Genomic DNA, 17,261 nt, shown 5'->3' with positions numbered 1-17,261 from the left:
CCTAGCTGCCAAATAGTGGCTGATTACCAGATTATCCAACCAGTTGACTCCATCTCACTTCTCTGTGCTCTGTAAGTCCCGATAGCCAATGCTCCATTTGAACAAATGGCTATGAATATCATTTTCGTATTTGAGAAAGAACTGACAAATATCATATAACTAGCGACACTGGATTGTGTGACGATCTTGAGTCAGCTTATATGCCGCTGATATACTGACGCGTCCGCACACTCCATAGAATATTGCATCTCTATCGTGTACATCACAAGGCATCATGAGGAAATCCTGGTTCGAATTGACGCACTATTATTACCTACCTCCTCATCTTCCTGACGAGGGTGGCGGTTTTGCAAATGGTCAAATGTGCTTAGGGCATATCGTTAAGGATTTCAAGCCCTTTGAATGTTCGGAAGAGCCCATCAACCAGAGTAAAGAAGGCATTATGTTCGCACCAGCTGTCACAATTAATCATACTACATGGAAGGAGGTGGAAGGTAAACAGTCAGCGCCAATAGGAGCCGGGGTTTCAATTCTCGCTGCACATCAGACTAAATTTGCTTGTGGGAATCCCGAGGAGAATTGCAAAGAGGGTGCCACCTTTGATCGATACACCTTTGAACCAGATCGAGAGTTCATAAGCAGAATCCTTGAAGATGAGAAGGTGGCCGCGCATATTAAACGGACTAAAGGCGTTCAGCTGCTGGGATTTGGCGGCCGATGGAGCGTTTACATGGTTACAGGGATTACTGTTGCCAGGGACGCCAAACTACGAATAGAATTGTAAGTTCATACTCCCTGGTAGGAGCCTTGGTTCTTAACTATCAACTGATTCAATGTGGATAAGCGATCGGATCATCCACGCAATGGCAGATAGTACGAGCGACTTCGTTTGCGCTGTAAGACTCACGAAGATTTGGAAATCTGCTATGAGGAATGATTGGGACTTCAGGACAGAGACCAAAGGAGCCGATTGTCTATGATGAGCGGCCGTCAGAGAAAGGAAACTCGTAAGGCGCTAGCGTAGAAGTCCGAAGTTGAGTTTTCTTCAGGCTATTGATCTGCCTGGTAAGGAGGTTATGAGTGTATTTCAGTGTTTACATGTGTCAAAAAGACTAATAATAAATGACGAAACCGGTCGCAATTGGCTTCTAAGGTGCATTGCGCTTATTTCATAGTGAATGACCACTCCGGTGGTGGTTACATACCTGTACCTACCCAATATGTTGGAAATAGAAGAAATAATGCTATAATTACATGTAAGGTAGCAAATCAGTTGTGACGAACAAGTTTCTATATATCAGTATAGGATATTGTGTCCAAGGGATAATTCTTTGATTCTAACTCTAACTTTGTCAGCGGTGTGGTTAGGTCGGTATTGGCCAAGCCAGAATCACGTAGCTAGTAGATAGTTAAACGAATGTTAATTTAATTCCCATACTGACGACTGGCTATCTATCCTATCTAGGCGATTGTAGAGAAGAGGACATTAATATCTAGCTGGCCTAGATGTATACTTGCCCCGAGTTGTGTGAACTGTAGACGACTTTGATCTGATTAATGAGATCTTCTATGATTGGCCCCTTAGAAGCCTACCTTAGAAGCCTCAATGCATGTCAAATTATGAAACTAATGTACATATGTTCTGAGTAATCATCATGAATGCGGTTTCATCCGTGTTCTCTGGTATACGTAATAATCTTTGTGTGGAAGAGGCTGCCCAAGCTGGGACGATTGTGCAAATAACTTAATTGGTAGATATTTTCATGCAGCAGGTGGGAAAACCCACCGAAAAGCCAACGAAAAGCTGCGAGCGATATTACTTGATAGTTTCTGTAGTCCGAAATACGAAAATGTATACGTGTATCCGTAAGATAAGGACAAATGTATAGCAGGCTCTCTACGAATTTACTACAGCCATTCTCAAATGTGACAACCTAAACTCTCACTCTCTAATCATTAAGCATCCTGATTATTTGGTCAAGTGGCCATCACTGATGCCTATAATACGCAGAGGTTACGGCGGGCAGCAAGACAAGAAATGGATCCATTACCGTAGTGGAATGTATCCACAGAGCTATTTCAAGAATTCACATCACTGTCTACTTTTATATAAAAGTAGAAAATCTTCTGTCGACTTGTATGGGAGATCTTAGCACCAAAAACTGAGGTAAATAGATCGTGAGGAAAGATGTTAATTGGATTACTTAGCTTTCAGGGGACATTGGCACACTTTTGGGGGGCCTCTGTGACCTCTACACTAAAAGGGACCCATAGGGGTCTCGGTGTGCTTGAGAAGCTATGTCGGGTAAGCTATGCTTTACAATCAATGCAAAAAGAATAAATCTCGTTATAAAGCGGCTTCGAGATTTCTATCTATCAAAAATCAGAGTAGGTGTATAGTAGATGTAGAATATTGAACACAAACATTCAACTGATTCAAGTGCTTCTGTCCCCATTTTTACCTGAAAATGGCCGAAAGATTCGATTCATAGAATGGAATGGGGAAAATGAGAATGAAGGCAGCCATAGTCGGCCTACTCGAAACGCTTCCAACGCATGGTGAAAGTATGCCTGTTATGTTGGAGGAGAAATAAAGATGTCACTTGTGCTGGCTACCTGCCTTTACCCGAAGCAACTCAATTCCTTTAAATTTCTTCTGTAGTTGAAAACCTTGGTTATCAGTTATCCCTATCGTCATGTTGAATAATACTGTAGCACTAGTGGCGGCTTCAAAGACTACGGGCGTGTAGCGTCAATGGTCACAAGATGGAACATTGATGGCCTGTCAGCTTACATAGACACAGGCGGCGTTTTCAGGACTCGACAATGGACGCAGATCATCCTCATTTCAGTGTTAGTATGGATACGCTAAGGCTTTATCCACATTGTTGGACACTACTCCGTTCCAAGACTACATACATGTAGTAGTATGTACACACGCTCACTGTTCTGGAAGGCTGAGTCAAAACATGAAGTGAAATGCCAAGGGCATGAGATGATGACGGACGGCTTAAGAGGGGCGATTGCGTTCTACCGTTTTAACGAACATGTAGGAGAACTTATTCCTCATATTACACCGCTGACATGCTGCCCTTCATAGTGGTATGGGTCCTGAATCGCGATGATTCCCATAGTTTTTGTTAGTGAATGGATCGGAAAAGTCGGTTAGCTAGGCACCAGAATAACATTGCGGGTACATGGAGTCTCAGCTCCATAGAATCACGGCAACGTGCTGCAATACTCTGAAAGAGGCTCCACGAATGGGGCACTTGGAGAAGGCGTATCATGGCGGAGAAAGGGGTGATGGGGAATTGTTCTGCAGTTGAGCTGAAAATGATTCCAATGGCTCCTCCTCGCGGATTGCTGTAGCCTAGCAGAAGAGAGACATAATAAGCCGGAAATAGGGACATGGCCTGTGCAGGTTCAGCTCCTACGGGTCCATTACATGAAAGAGACTGATTCAAGTGTGAATGCCTGAGACTCATGATTGATCGACATGCGCAAGGGAAGAGAGACCGGGTTGGCAATGGCGAAGGCAAGTCAGACAAACGGCCATAATTCGGGGCTCGGAAGGCGAGGGGTCGAGTGGTGGCCAACGGTTCATGTTTATGAGAGGATGATGAAGCTCTTCACGGGGGCGATTTGGCGTATATCGAGATTTGCGGATGGCGATTTAACAGCACGATTACTGAGCTGAGGGTTATGCGCCGGAAGCTTTGTGCCACTGAAGATGTAACTTGTATTTGGACACGAGGCGGATGTTGCCCGAGGCTGAGGCGAGGCTACGTGGAAATTCCATATTTTCCGCTCCGTTCATGACTCTTGCTGAGAACTGGATACACCATGACGAAGCATTTCGTACCTATTCATTACAAGACATGTCCGCCAGATCCTCCGACTTACAACCAAGGAAAAAAAGAAAAAGAAGCATTCAATAATGCTCTTTTTTTTTAAGCCAATGAACTTGGGTCCCACGATGCTCCATCAAAACGACTCACAGCCCACTTTTCCGCCGGCTCTCGATTGGCCGTGGCGCGCAAAAGGCTTCGGATGGGCCCATCAGCGTCCATCACCAAGACGTCATTGACGAGGGATCAGCATCAGGCAGAAGCATTTCGAAGACCCATGAGAAAGAAATTTCTCGCGATGGAGCTGATTCTTGCTCAGGACGTCCGACAAGGTGCAGCTGGAGCAAGTAAATGCCTCGTCTCGACGCAAGGGCGCGATCAATTTGCTGTTGGGAAGAGCGTGGGAGGATTTGGGACTGTCTCAAACAGCGGCTTTGCAGTGCCGGCAGACAGACAGACAGACAGACATATGGTTTACTTCGTTCGGACATGTACTAAACAAGTACAGAGATTGAATCTACACACGATCGAGGATGCAGGCCTTTCCTGTTGGTTTCTGCCACTGGTGGCGCGCAATCCCCGGGCCGATCGATTCTTGCCCCTGCTAGCTCCTTGTCAAGTGCCGTCTTCCGACCCTGCCGCCACCACTCATGGCGAGGCTCTGACGCCGCTGCCGAATGGACGTTGAGGCCCTGCTTGGCTGTTAGCCTGCTGGACGGGACGTGCGTTGGAGAAACAGGGAAGTTCTGAAACAGTGGGAAAGAGTCGGAAAGAATGAGAAAACAGGGCAGCATGGCATGGTCGAGGCCGTATGCCGTGGTGATATCGCAGGAGGGCATCAAAACAAAACGACAATGCTTCCGGGCTGCGCACCGCGGTCTAGAACCTCACGACGATGAACAGATGCGATAAGCGCAGAGAGCGAGCTTTTTTTGGCCTAGATTCTGCTACATGTCTCTGCTTTGAGCATGGCCGAGAACGTGTAGAGACTCCAAAAGTCTGGACCGTCCGTTCTCGCTGGCTGAGCGCACGATGTCTCAGAGCGCCCTTGTTGCTTAGGATACTGCCCCATGGAACCGCAAGCGTGCTGAGAGCATTCCCCAGCTCGCTCCTCAGATCATAGGAGGGGGGAAATACTAGCTTTGAAGACCTATTCTTGGGTGCTGCCAATGCTCAAATACAGGGATGTCTTTTGCTGCACGTTGGAGGTTTATTCCGAGAACGGCTGCAAGGGCTTCTACAGACTTTGGCACTAGCATTGGGGCAGCATCCGCGTCCGTAATCGTGTCAATCCGCATTTACAACCCGACAATCTCGAACCTCTGTCGGTTTGGCCGAAGACGTTGATATCCGGATCTAGGGTACAATTTCTTTGGTACCGGTAGATGGGGCGGCATGGACGTCATATTTGCTAGAGTCCCGGTGTGTGTGGATATTCTTATTTTCGTAGCTACCAGGTGAGACTTTGAATCCCCATTATTATTTCCACCACCACTTGGCCCCTACCCCATATCTGTTGGCGAATGTTCTAGGGAGTCTAATCATGATACTGAACGCAGATAAAGTTAAATAGGCTTGTCCTCCAATCCCCAATCCTTTGTTTTCCTCCTCTTCCCCATCCTCCGCCTCTTTCTTCTCCTCACCACACTCTTCCCCAGACTTTCTCCCCATATCTCATGTCAGCTACTCCAATTTTTAAGTAAGCTGAAAGAGATTTGCTGCGGTATACGTCAACATGTCGGGTCAACACACACACTTCTCTGAGGATCCTCCTCAGATTCTTAACCAAAATGACTTGGACCTTGCCAACGAGAGGCTTAGATCAAATGACTCCCAAGGCCAGGGGTCCAGTACTGACAACATTGAGAAGCCTGAAGACCCCAATCTTACCCCCAGCAGCAATGGCAAGCTGGAGAGGATTGGCACCAATGACAAATATGAGATCACTGAAGATGACTGCTACGAAGAACTTGGCTACTGCTTCCCCAAGTGGAAGAAGTGGTACATCTTGACTGTCATCTTCTGGGTCCAAGTATCGATGAACTTCAATACCTCTCTTTACTCAAACGCCATTCCCGGCATCGCAGAGGAATTCCACGTCAGCGAGCAGGCTGCCCGATGTGGTGCCATGATTTTCTTGGTCCTCTATGCCTTTGGCTGCGAGCTTTGGGCTCCCTGGTCAGAAGAGTTTGGCCGCTGGCCGGTCCTCCAGCTCTCTCTGTTCCTGGTCAACGTCTGGCAGCTTCCTGTTGCGTTGGCTCCCAACTTTGCCTCCATCATGGTCGGCCGAGCCCTCGGCGGTCTCTCTTCAGCTGGTGGCTCCGTCACACTGGGTATGATTGCCGATATGTGGGAGGCCGATAAGCAGCAGTATGCAGTCGCCTATGTCGTCTTCTCCTCTGTCGGTGGATCTGTTTTAGGTCCCATCGTCGGTGGCTTTACAGAGAAGTACCTTGACTGGAGGTGAGTACCTAGTCTATCGTGCCATTTCTATATTTTTAACTCCTGCTTACACTGCATTCTAGATGGTCTATCTGGGTCCAGCTTATTTTGGGAGGATTTGTTCAGCTTGTCCACTGCTTCACTGTTCCCGAGACCCGAACTACCATCATTATGAATCGCATCGCCAAGAAGCGCCGTGAGCAAACGGGTCAGAACATTTGGGGACCGGACGAGCTTGTCCCATTCAGAGATCGCTTCTCTGCCAAGGAGGTCCTCACCACATGGGTCCGCCCCTTCAAGATGTTCCTCACCGAGCCAATTGTCCTTGTACTTTCTCTTCTCTCTGGCTTTTCCGACGCCCTCATCTTCATGTTCATTCAGTCTTTCGGCTTGGTGTACAAGCAGTGGGGATTCGGTACTGTTGAGATCGGGTTGAGCTTCATCCCGATTGGTATTGGCTATGTCATTGCATGGCTCCTTTTCATCCCTGCTATCAAGCGCAACATCAAGGAACGAAAGGCCAAGCCCAATGACGAGCGTGCGCAGTACGAATCTCGTCTTTGGTTCCTTCTATATACAGCCCCTTGCCTGCCAATCGGCCTTATCGGGTTCGCTTGGACTATTCAAGGGCCTCCTATCCACTGGATTGGCTCCATGATCTTCGTCGCCATTGTTGGTATCGCAAACTACGCCATCTACATGGCTACGATCGACTATATGATTTGCGCTTATGGCCCCTACTCTGCTTCCGCCACTGGTGGTAATGGTTGGTCTCGAGACTTCCTCGCTGGTGTGCTTACCATTCCGGCCCTGCCATTCTTCCAAAACATTGGAAAGTCAAGCGGAAAGAACCTGGAATACGCCAGCACTATTCTCTTCTGTATTTCTTTCGTCCTCGTAGTTGCTGTCTACGTGATTTACTGGAAGGGCCCGACTCTGCGCCATCGATCGCCCTTTGCTCAGCGGCTTGCTGATGCTCGTCAAGAGCAAACCAACGAAGGTCGCCGTGGCAGCATATCATATGATCCCATGCGCCGATGTAAGTTGATACCAATTTCCCTACTTCTACTTTTCATGTGTTGATGCTAATCGCCTATTTGTAGCCTCTGTTACATCAGCCTCTGGTCGACCTGAGCCTCACAGACGGTTCAGTCAGCAGAACCGCTTCTTCGGCGAGAGTAGAGTCACCCCTCGTGGTACTCCTAGAGGCACCCCCGCCGCTAGTCGTCGCCCCTCTGTTGTCAATGCTACGAGAAAATAAAAGAGGCCTCTGCGGAAGCGTGTACATATAGAGGATTGGTCGTGTAGGGTGGGATCGCAAAAATAAGGGCTGGTATCTGGCTTTCCGCTTTCTGATTCCTTTTAATATTGGGCGGATCTGCATATTCACTGCGAAATGGTTTTCGGGATTTGAGAATACTTGTTTATTATTTGCGCCTTTTTGTTATTATACCCGAGTTTTGAATAGGATTGATTTTACCAAGGGTTTATCTTTTGCTCCTAATAAACACTAATATACGACTAGTATGCAATATAAGTGGAATTTTAATGTGGTATCTCAAATATGGCAGTAATTATCCGCCGACTCTGGCTCAAGTGCCATAATGGTACGCAGAGGGAGCGCCTTTCGGACTGCTTCGAGTATATGGCGCTACCGCTGCCTTCTTCTGGTGTCTGTTACTATTACGGCCTTTTCTAGCATCTGCTATTACCGGTACTTTTTTTTTTTCACATCTGTACCATAATCTACCTCTCGTATTCAGTATCAATGTGTAACATAAGGATTATAATAGGCACCTACTTAGCTTCCCATACTTTTGTACCACATATACAAAATGAGCCGCAGGGTGTTGGATAACTAATATCCCTCCTCATCCGAGTGGGCCGTCGAAATCCGATCGAGAGGATCCGTCTTCTAGCTGCCCAGGACTATCGCCCAAATGAAATGAACTGCAGCGCTAGAAGTTGTACGAGAAGAATTAAGATGAGAATTCTGTTGCTGTAAGCAATGCTCTTAAATGCTATTTAACCTTGTACTTGATCTATCCATAGCTAGTTGTTGTCATGAATGCCTCAGTGCATCCCTCAAGCCATCTAAGCTGTCATGGTGATGAGCATTCCACCACAAAAAATGATAGACTCGAGAAACCGATCGCCATACTAGCTCTGCTGCTGGTTAACAAGGTCAGCTTCGCACAATTAGACCTTGAGTGAGATTATATGGTATATTTGTAAGCTTTTAAACCGTTCAAAATTAGAATGCCATTCGTATGCCAGGGTAGATACAGTATCGGAAAAAATATATCGTTAATAACGGTTAATATGTCGCCACTTATAGACCTGGAGTATAAGAGAATTCTTCATCCGCAGCGAGATGCAGAAAATGGGTTGGATTATTACATCAAATTGTATTCTAGGAGTCACTAAGCCATCGATCTTACGAATACATGTATATCCTCTGAATCCCAGATTATCAGTAAGCAGGATTACCACTACGCTTTATCCCCTGCAGTATTGTATTTGTAACTGAGTGCAGGTATTCCCTATCCCCGCCTCATGCCTTTAGTCCGGAGATATCGTAGCTGCTCCCGTCGGGGATTAAGTATTGCTTTGGGCCTCTACTGATTTTGTAATCTCAATGTTTGGACTGCTCGTATTACACAGCTTTGGGTGGCAGAGTTGTCAATGGTATGCAACTCCGCATGATTAGCATTATGGCGGAGATCCGCGCTGATGCGCGCTGCGGATCCTTGCTCCGTAATTCCATACTTATAAATCCCAGTGATTAGTTTGTCAGTAACTCCGATTTCGCAGGGGGGTTCATTAGAATCAGGTGGTGTCACGGGGCTATGAGGTACATTAAGATTGGCGACCATCATGGCTAGCTAGGACATATGAATTGACAAAATCTGTTAGTATCTCAATACTACTTGACCCTTATCTCGAGCTCATTTTCTTTTTTGTACTGGTGGTATCCGCAGCGACAGCAGTTTCCACCACCATGGCGCAAATCCAAGGTAGACTTGACCCTAAATTCGAGGAGCTCCGGAATCTCTTCCAAAAGAACCTTGACTCCAAAGCTGAGGTTGGAGCTTCCATTAGCCTCAATATCGACGGCAAGGACGTGGTCGACATTTGGGGAGGTTACGCCGACGAAGAATGCACTCGTCCATGGGAATCAGACACCATCGTGGGAGTCTGGTCATCCACCAAGGGACTCGCCAGTCTGGCTGTTTTGATGCTCGTAGATCGCGGTCTAGTGGATGTCAATGCAAAAGTTGCGCAGTACTGGCCTGAGTTCGCGGCTAACGGGAAGCAAAACATTGAGATTCGCCATCTTATGTCTCACACCTCTGGTCTTTCGGCGTGGGAAGAGAAAGTGACAATGGATGATGTCTGTGACCAGGAAGGTGCTGCAGCAAAGCTTGCGGCACAAGCCCCATTGTGGGAGCCTGGCACGGGGTCTGCTTATCATGTAGTCACCTATGGGGTGTTGATTGCTGAAGTTGTGAGACGCGTCACGGGCAAATCATTGAAACAATTTGTCGCTGAGGAAATTGCAGCTCCATTGAAGGCAGACTTCCAAATAGGCTTGCTAGACGAGGATATTCCTCGAGTGAGCAACGTTATTCCTCTCAAGGGCACGCCACCCCTGGCAGCACCAGAAGCGGGGTCTGTTGCCTTCAAGACGCTCACTAATCCTGCGCTCGACGTAAATATGCTCAGATCAGAGACGATACGAAAAGCTGATCTTAGCTCCTTTAACGGGTTCACGAATGCTCGTGCTATGAACCGCATCTTCTCCATCTTGGCACTCGGCGGCGAAGTCAATGGCGTGCGGCTGCTATCCCAAAAGACGATCGACCTTGTGTTTCAGGAACAATCAGACGGAATAGATTTGGTAACGGGACAACCTCTGAGCTGGGGTGTTGGATATGCTCTTGGAGGGCGAGGTTGTGTGAATTTTATGCCAACTGGAAGAGTTGGAGTATGGGGAGGTTGGGGAGGGTCATTGTTTGTCTTTGACGCGGACAGGAAACTCACATTTACTTATGCCATGAACCAGATGTCTTATCAAATGATGGCTGATGGGAGAGAGGGAGGCTACCTGAGAGCTGTGTACAAGGCATTGGGGGTGACGATATCATGATTGCCCGCTGCAGGACGGCGAATTATCAATCTATGCGCAATGGATCAAATCCCTTCAGATGTCTCTGTGTGATATGAGAATGGTGATGAGTAATCATGGCTTGAGTAATTAATATATATCTATTTATTATAGCAGCGCTAATTGGCGAACGATTTCCAACACTTCAGCATCCCGTCTTAAAGAGAGGCTTCTCACCTCTCCTTGCCCTCCAGTAATTCGTCGATTTAAAGAGGTCGACGCACCCCTCCAGAGTCCAACCCCATTTGTAGAAAAACTCTGCTGTTACTTCCCATGATGCCAGATTCCACGGGTCTCCCCACAGGATGAGGCCAGACTCTGTCTGACTAGTGTCGAGTCCAACCATCCAATGACATAGACTATCTGCATCGTATCGGTGATGCTCCATCACCGTGCTTGTACCGCTCTCAAGGCTTAATAGGTTATCTCTCATCTGTGGGAATGGTAAAATGTCAAACCATGGGTGATGTGGAATTGATCTCTGCAGAGCAGTCGGCGCCAAGCTCTGTGGAAGTCGGAACTGCGGCATGTTGTCGGCTGGAGATGTATAAGAGAAAAACGGAGATGATGCACATTCATCTATTAGATTGTCTGGCGATAGCCCAATAATAGAGCTAATGGTTCCAAAAGCTCTCATCACGTTGAACTGCATTATACAGAGGAGGTGATCATTGGATGGCGATCGCCCTGCGTGACGCCCGAGCTTCAGTTCCTGGAACTGCTCAACTACCGTGGCTGGATTGGTGTACCAGGGAGATGGATCGATGCGTATATTTGAAGCAAGGCAAGGTTTGCCAATAAATTTCCGATCACGAGCCTGAGGTCTGCCAGTGACGGGGCTTTTGCCATCCACTTGTCCCTGGCAACCTAGACTGCCGGCTCCAGTACGGGCAGATCCGACACGGATATTATCGGTGTGATTCAAGCGCTGGGCTGCCGTCTTACTGGTAGCCCTCTTTGGCGTTTTATCCGTTGTTCCCAGCATCAGTCGTCGTTGTCGATACGCTCTTTGGTTCAGCCTGTTCTGCACTCTGCGTCGCACGCTAGGGTCGGTTGTGCCTCTCCATTCATCATCGTCATTCAGCATGATAGATGTTGTATCACGTGTATGAAGCATTCCGATTATTGTACAGATGCCTGTTCCAGAGGTTGAAAAGTCGCAAGTCGTATGGGATAACATCAATGTCATGATTATTGCTGCTAAGCCTCTTAGTACACTAGTGATGCCATCTGCTTACATCTCGGTTGCTATTGGTGCGGTGTGCTTCCGCCGGTATATCCACACTTTGGGTCGCGAGATGGAGTGGCTTAGATGGATGTCCAACCAATCACGATTGGGGAGTAAGTAGGTTGCAGGATGTGGCAACTTAGTGAATTCCTCCATCAAATTGTGGTAGTTGGGATTCCAAATTGTAAGTCTCATTAGTTCAAAACATGTATTTAAGGCTCAGGATCTTCTTCAGTTTTTGGGAAGAAACCAAAAAGACATTCAGTTCACATCATCCACAATGGCACCGCACACATTTCTCATCACAGGTGCCTCCTCTGGCATCGGCTTGCAGATTGTCTATGCTGCCCTTGAAGCCGGTCATAAAGTGTTGGCTGCTACTCGTAACCCTCAATCAGCTGCTGTCAAATACCCAATTGTTGAACAACAAGGCGGCAAATGGGTTGAGATAGATGTCGACAAACGAGAGACGGAGACTGTTGTAGAGAAACTTGTTCAGGAGAATAACGTTAACATATTGGTCTGCAATGCGGGATATGCCATGCTAGGTTCTCTGGAAGAAATGAGGCAAGAAGTTCAATGCACACTTTAATAGCGGTTTGTCTAACCATTGGTAGCATCGATGAGTTTGAAGCCCAAATCCAAACAAACACTATTGGTGCCGTGCGCTGTATCAAAGGAGCCCTACCTCACTTCAGAAGAAAGGCAGCAGGCACCATTGTGAATGTCAGCAGTCTGGCTGGCTTCTATGGTGCTCCTGCAACAACTGCTTACTCGGCTTCCAAGTTCGCCTTGAGCGGCTTTACGGAAGCCCTGGCAACTGAAGTCGGCGTGTTCGGCATTAGGGTTTTGCTTGTCGAACCAGGCTCCTTCCGGACGAATTTAGTCACAAATCTCGTGGTGCCTGCTCGAAAGCTCAGTGATTACGACGGTACTCCTGCGCGAGGGCTTGTGGATTACCAACATACATCGAATGGACAGCAGCCAGGAGATCCTGTCAAGGCTGGAAAGCGTATTGTGGATGTTGCAACTGATACAGCAGGAGAAGATTTGGCAAAGAGAGGGAAAGGAGAAGTCTTGAGGGTTCTCCTTGGATCAGATTGTTTAACTGTTGCTAAACAGAAGCTGACGAAGATGGAAGAGCAGTTGAATGCTATAGAAGATATTGCGAGGAGTACGGACTTTGCTTAGACTTTATATTCTTTATGCTAGCCTGAATCTAGGGATTCAATAATACCCATTAATATGTGCACGATGGTTCAGAGGCATTTAGACGCAACATTTAAGCATCGCAGTTGAGCATACAGTTACCCTGTCCTATATACTTCATAACTACATCAAGAAAGAGCTAAAAACGTGCATATTAGTCAAAAGACTTAGGTACCGACTTCCTCGTTTGCGAATTTGGGTAGCATCATTGAATGCATCTTATGGAAGTATTTGCGCAACTAGCGGACTTTGCAGTAAATCCGGCCAATATCAGTCAGTTTTCCCTATATCCGGAGCATGAAGCATCTTGAAGTTGCTTTCTACATCACACGATGGCGGGGCGAGTGAGATTTGCTATATTTCTTCATCCTCGGATAGCAGACGATGTGATTGGCCAGTGCATCAATGAAGTGTTAGATCTCCTTAAAATACTTACGATGCTTGTCTCCTCAATACTACGTAAAATGATAGAAATAGTGGTTCTGTCACATCCAGCGAGCCAATGCCGGCTCGATCTTACCGAAGCGGTGTTGAGACTAAAGGAGCATTTTCCACGCTAACACTGCTGTGTCTCGTATTCCTAATTCGGCAAACGACGATTCCTACTAAAACGCGTAGCAAATTGATTGAAACAGTACTGTGCTTCATACTTTTTTGAACTGTGGTATTGCATAATGGGGATACGATCTCAAGTATGCCGGATTAGGCAATGGACAGGTCTCGTATATCCAAAAGAGACATACGATGCTTGGGAGGAGAACTGAAGCTGAAGAGTAGATATAAGTTGAGGCGTGTCCAGCATGGAAGTCAGAAATATCTTGAATAGCATCAAGCAGCAAGTACATAGAATATATCAGCGTATTCATTACAAGTACTCTATCACAACACACTCGAACATTGCGAGCCGCTACTATGGCAAAGTCGGACAACCTCCCCGCCGCGGCGCCTCAGCCCAAAAGTCTGCTTGGCTATCACCGCCAGCTAGCTCCTACGGCTGCTGTCAAAGTCAGTCCTCTCTGCCTTGGAGGTATGGGATTTGGAACAGCTTGGAAGGATATTATGGGCAGCTGCGACAAAGAGGCATCCTTTGAGTTGCTGGACTACTTCTACAGCCAGGGAGGCAATTTTATTGATACGTGCGTCACTGTCCTATTTTGTTGAATATGGTCAGATACAAATATTAATACCAATGATTTCAGCGCAGGTAATTATCAAAGCGGAGAATCCGAGGCAATCATTGGCGAGTGGATGAAAACTCGGGACAACCGCGAAGAGATTATTGTGGCGACAAAGTATACGTCTGCTTGGCGTTTGGCTGAAGAAGATACAAGGATCCAGTCAAACTACGGTGGAAACAACAAGAAGTCTTTGGCGGTATCCATCGAAGCTAGTCTCAAGGCACTGCAGACATCGTATATCGATTTGGTTAGTGTCCATCTTCTCTAAGATGTTCATGTCTTTCTCAAGGACAAGAGAGCTAATTTCGATGTCTAACAGTACTATGTCCATACATGGGACTTTACCACAAGCATTCCAGAGCTGATGCACTCCCTTCATAACCTCGTTGCGGCCGGCAAAGTTCTCTATCTCGGCATTTCCAACACCCCTGCATGGGTCGTCTCCAAAGCCAACGAATACGCCCGCCAGAAGGGGTTGACTCAGTTCTCCGTCTACCAAGGCCAGTGGAATGCGGCTGAGAGAGAAATCGAGCGTGATGTTGTCCCCATGTGCATTGATGAAGGCATTGCCTTGGCGCCCTTCGGTGTCTTGGGAATGGGATACTTTCGCACTTCGGCCCAGCGTGCGGCCGAGAAGGAAGAGGACCGCGAAGGACGCAAGGTCGCTTTCGTCGACAAGCCCCAGAAGACTATCATGGCTGATGCTCTCGAGAAGATTGCGGTAGCTCGAGGTACATCCATCACTAGCATCGCTTTAGCTTGGGCTAGAACCAAGGCACCATACGTCTTCCCCATTGTGGGTGGCCGTAAAATTGAGCATCTCAAGGCCAACATCGAAGCACTAGGGATAGATCTTACAGCTGAAGAGAAGGAATCGATTGAAATTGCAGTGCCATTCAACCCTGGATACCCTCAGGAGTTGCTGGGCGGCCCCAAAGGTGCTGTCTATGCATCAGATACTTGGACTACCAAGAGATTGGGACATTTTGATTGGGTGACGCAACCACAGGTATGTTGATGATAACCCCGAAAGTTACAAGGCTTGAACTACTAATATTTGTTGTAGGCACCCAAGCCTCATCCTCTTTAAGGGCTGAATTACTATACATTAAAAGCACTTTCACTTCTTGGTGGGAGAAATTGTCAACAAGAGACCTCTACACTTACATGCGCATTGTATACAGCAAACGACAATTAGTTATAGGTTAAACTTACAATTAAATCCTCAATAGCGCGTCAGTCGTCCAAATTCTTGTTCTTGTTGTGTTGGTACAACTACTCTAGCTATTTCCCTATAACACAACATGAACGAATACAGCATCACCACGCCATCGCAGTCATGAGAGCCAGTAAATGTATGTAATTAACCGAATAGTACTAAATGTGCTAATACTGTATTAGTGTCTTGGCCACATTCCGCTGACCAGAATTACCCATATTGGGACCATGCGATTAGCGAGCGAAAGCCGAAGCCTAACTATGTATTTAGAGATCATGAACAAACCCCCAATCTCCTTTTCCTTTAAGCAAACCATCTACTCAGAGAATCAGTTTCTTACAATTCTTAATAGCAATGCCTTCAGACGGAAATTTTGGTGTGTTTGCACTCTCAAAGACTAGCGAGAACCCGATTTTTGCAACCCCACAGGTGGATGGCCTTGGTCGAGAACCGCGGCAGCGGAAACGACACGCAAAGTCTCGCGCAGGATGCTTGTCATGTAAATCTTCTAGAGTCAAGGTACAGTTACTCAATACTGATCTCCATCATATTTTTATGATGATGGAGAGAAATAAGATGAGCATTCTGCTGATGATCCCACAGTGCGATGAGGTCCGGCCTTCCTGCGCGAGGTGCTCTGCCAGGAATATACCGTGCCAATATGAGTTTGGCATTATGGCTATGTTGCCAAAGTTCTCACGGCAACAAATCAACAGTCAAAGACTCGGTGTGGGCTCCGTTCCCAAGACACTCGGACTCGGTCTCGATTTATCCAGTCTACAGCTCATGTATCATTTTGACCACTGCACAGCGCCAACTCTTGCTTTCGGCAGTTTGGTATGGAGAGATGGAGTACTTCCTTTGGCATTGCATGTGTGTTAATCGCGCCTCTTTTCTATGATCTAGTGGTACTGACGCTGTCTAGAACGAAGTTGTCATGCACGCCATCTTAATGATCTCGGCATCTCATCAGCGAAGCCTTTGGCCCGACAACGCTGAACATAATAAGTCATTGGCATATCATCTGGATCTTACCCTCTCTGGGTTCAGAGACCTTTTATCGCAAGGCACAGACGGTTTCAATCATGATATTATTATCGCTTGCGCCATGCTTCTCGTGCACTATGCTTGGTCCATGCCATTCTTTGCATACGGAGATGAGAAGATCCATTTGGAAGGCGAACCCGACAGACTACTCAAGTTTGCGGCTGGTCTTAAGACGGTCATGAAGACTATGAAGGAAGACAAGAGGTACACAAGCGGTATCTTCAAGGCTCCTATGTCTTATGACAGTATCGATGAGTTTCAGCAATTTGAAGCATCGCTTGGGGACACATTTGTTTTTGACGATGTGTTCTTCAGCGCACGAACAATGGCTTTGAGTGGCATGGATGGATGCTGTATAGGGGGTGAAAGCTTCAACGCCTGCGACCGACTGACTCCGCTTCTCAGAACCATGCATGCCGTATCCAAGGGCAGGGTTATCCACCATTTGCTACCTCAGATACAGGTGTACACTCTTTTCTGGCCTGCTAAAGCATCCAAGGATTTTGAAGAAGACGTTGCGGAAAACCAGACCGAGGCTCTAGTCATCATGCTCTGCTTTTACGCAACTGCTTGGCGGCTTCTATCAGAAGACGTCTGGTGGGCAAAAACTCGCACAAAAGTCATGTGTGAATCTATATATGAATACTTGGATAAAAATAGAGATCCAAAATGGGAGGCAGACATTGAGAACATCCGCCGCTATTTTGGATTCTCGCCGAATGGTAATGGTGGGTGGGCAATCGGAAGTCCGGGAGCTCATTTCTCTGAGTAGCCATAGTGGGAATTTTTTGTAAATAGCTCTGAATGAAGAAGTAAATATTGAAAACCTTCAGTTCTGTATCGACTGACACATGAATACGTTCAAAGCTCTTGATTTGAGAAAAGCACTGTGGGGAAAGACGGAGCCAGCAGAGGCGAAAAA

The 17,261-nt window shown here is 47.0% G+C and overlaps 7 protein-coding genes across 7 annotated transcripts; 6 read left to right on the top strand and 1 right to left on the bottom strand.

Annotated features, from left to right (window-relative positions):
• Nucleotides 1-274: 274 nt before the first annotated feature.
• Nucleotides 275-784, top strand: TRIVIDRAFT_217664 (uncharacterized protein; the record flags this gene model as incomplete). Its single annotated transcript, XM_014105803.1, has 1 exon — nucleotides 275-784. One exon carries the CDS (start codon nucleotides 275-277, stop codon nucleotides 782-784), a length of 510 nt encoding a protein of 169 aa, XP_013961278.1.
• A 4,799-nt stretch (nucleotides 785-5,583) lies between these two features.
• On the top strand, nucleotides 5,584-7,551 carry TRIVIDRAFT_73052 (uncharacterized protein; the record flags this gene model as incomplete). The annotated part of the gene is made up of 3 exons (XM_014105802.1): nucleotides 5,584-6,311; nucleotides 6,374-7,329; nucleotides 7,394-7,551. The coding sequence occupies 3 exons, from the start codon at nucleotides 5,584-5,586 to the stop codon at nucleotides 7,549-7,551; spliced, it is 1,842 nt and encodes a 613-aa protein (XP_013961277.1).
• A 1,740-nt stretch (nucleotides 7,552-9,291) lies between these two features.
• TRIVIDRAFT_34454 (uncharacterized protein) lies at nucleotides 9,292-10,440 on the top strand (the record flags this gene model as incomplete). The annotated part of the gene is made up of 1 exon (XM_014105801.1): nucleotides 9,292-10,440. The coding sequence occupies one exon, from the start codon at nucleotides 9,292-9,294 to the stop codon at nucleotides 10,438-10,440; it is 1,149 nt and encodes a 382-aa protein (XP_013961276.1).
• Nucleotides 10,441-10,603: 163 nt separating this feature from the next.
• On the bottom strand, nucleotides 10,604-11,575 carry TRIVIDRAFT_33951 (uncharacterized protein; the record flags this gene model as incomplete). The annotated part of the gene is made up of 2 exons (XM_014105800.1): nucleotides 10,604-11,310; nucleotides 11,404-11,575. The coding sequence occupies 2 exons, from the start codon at nucleotides 11,573-11,575 to the stop codon at nucleotides 10,604-10,606; spliced, it is 879 nt and encodes a 292-aa protein (XP_013961275.1).
• A 391-nt stretch (nucleotides 11,576-11,966) lies between these two features.
• TRIVIDRAFT_62845 (uncharacterized protein) lies at nucleotides 11,967-12,877 on the top strand (the record flags this gene model as incomplete). Its single annotated transcript, XM_014105799.1, has 2 exons — nucleotides 11,967-12,234; nucleotides 12,282-12,877. The coding sequence occupies 2 exons, from the start codon at nucleotides 11,967-11,969 to the stop codon at nucleotides 12,875-12,877; spliced, it is 864 nt and encodes a 287-aa protein (XP_013961274.1).
• Nucleotides 12,878-13,807: 930 nt separating this feature from the next.
• TRIVIDRAFT_187997 (uncharacterized protein) lies at nucleotides 13,808-15,163 on the top strand (the record flags this gene model as incomplete). The annotated part of the gene is made up of 4 exons (XM_014105798.1): nucleotides 13,808-14,031; nucleotides 14,095-14,320; nucleotides 14,393-15,082; nucleotides 15,140-15,163. The coding sequence occupies 4 exons, from the start codon at nucleotides 13,808-13,810 to the stop codon at nucleotides 15,161-15,163; spliced, it is 1,164 nt and encodes a 387-aa protein (XP_013961273.1).
• A 483-nt stretch (nucleotides 15,164-15,646) lies between these two features.
• Nucleotides 15,647-17,111, top strand: TRIVIDRAFT_217658 (uncharacterized protein; the record flags this gene model as incomplete). Its single annotated transcript, XM_014105797.1, has 3 exons — nucleotides 15,647-15,811; nucleotides 15,896-16,129; nucleotides 16,218-17,111. 3 exons carry the CDS (start codon nucleotides 15,647-15,649, stop codon nucleotides 17,109-17,111), a joined length of 1,293 nt encoding a protein of 430 aa, XP_013961272.1.
• Nucleotides 17,112-17,261: the final 150 nt, after the last annotated feature.

This window comes from Trichoderma virens (genome assembly GCF_000170995.1).
Source record: "Trichoderma virens Gv29-8 chromosome Unknown TRIVIscaffold_1, whole genome shotgun sequence".
NCBI classification, from domain to species: Eukaryota; Fungi; Ascomycota; class Sordariomycetes; order Hypocreales; family Hypocreaceae; genus Trichoderma; species Trichoderma virens.
The sequence above is the reverse complement of the archived record's forward strand: the minus strand, read 5'-3'. Positions and strand labels throughout refer to the sequence as shown.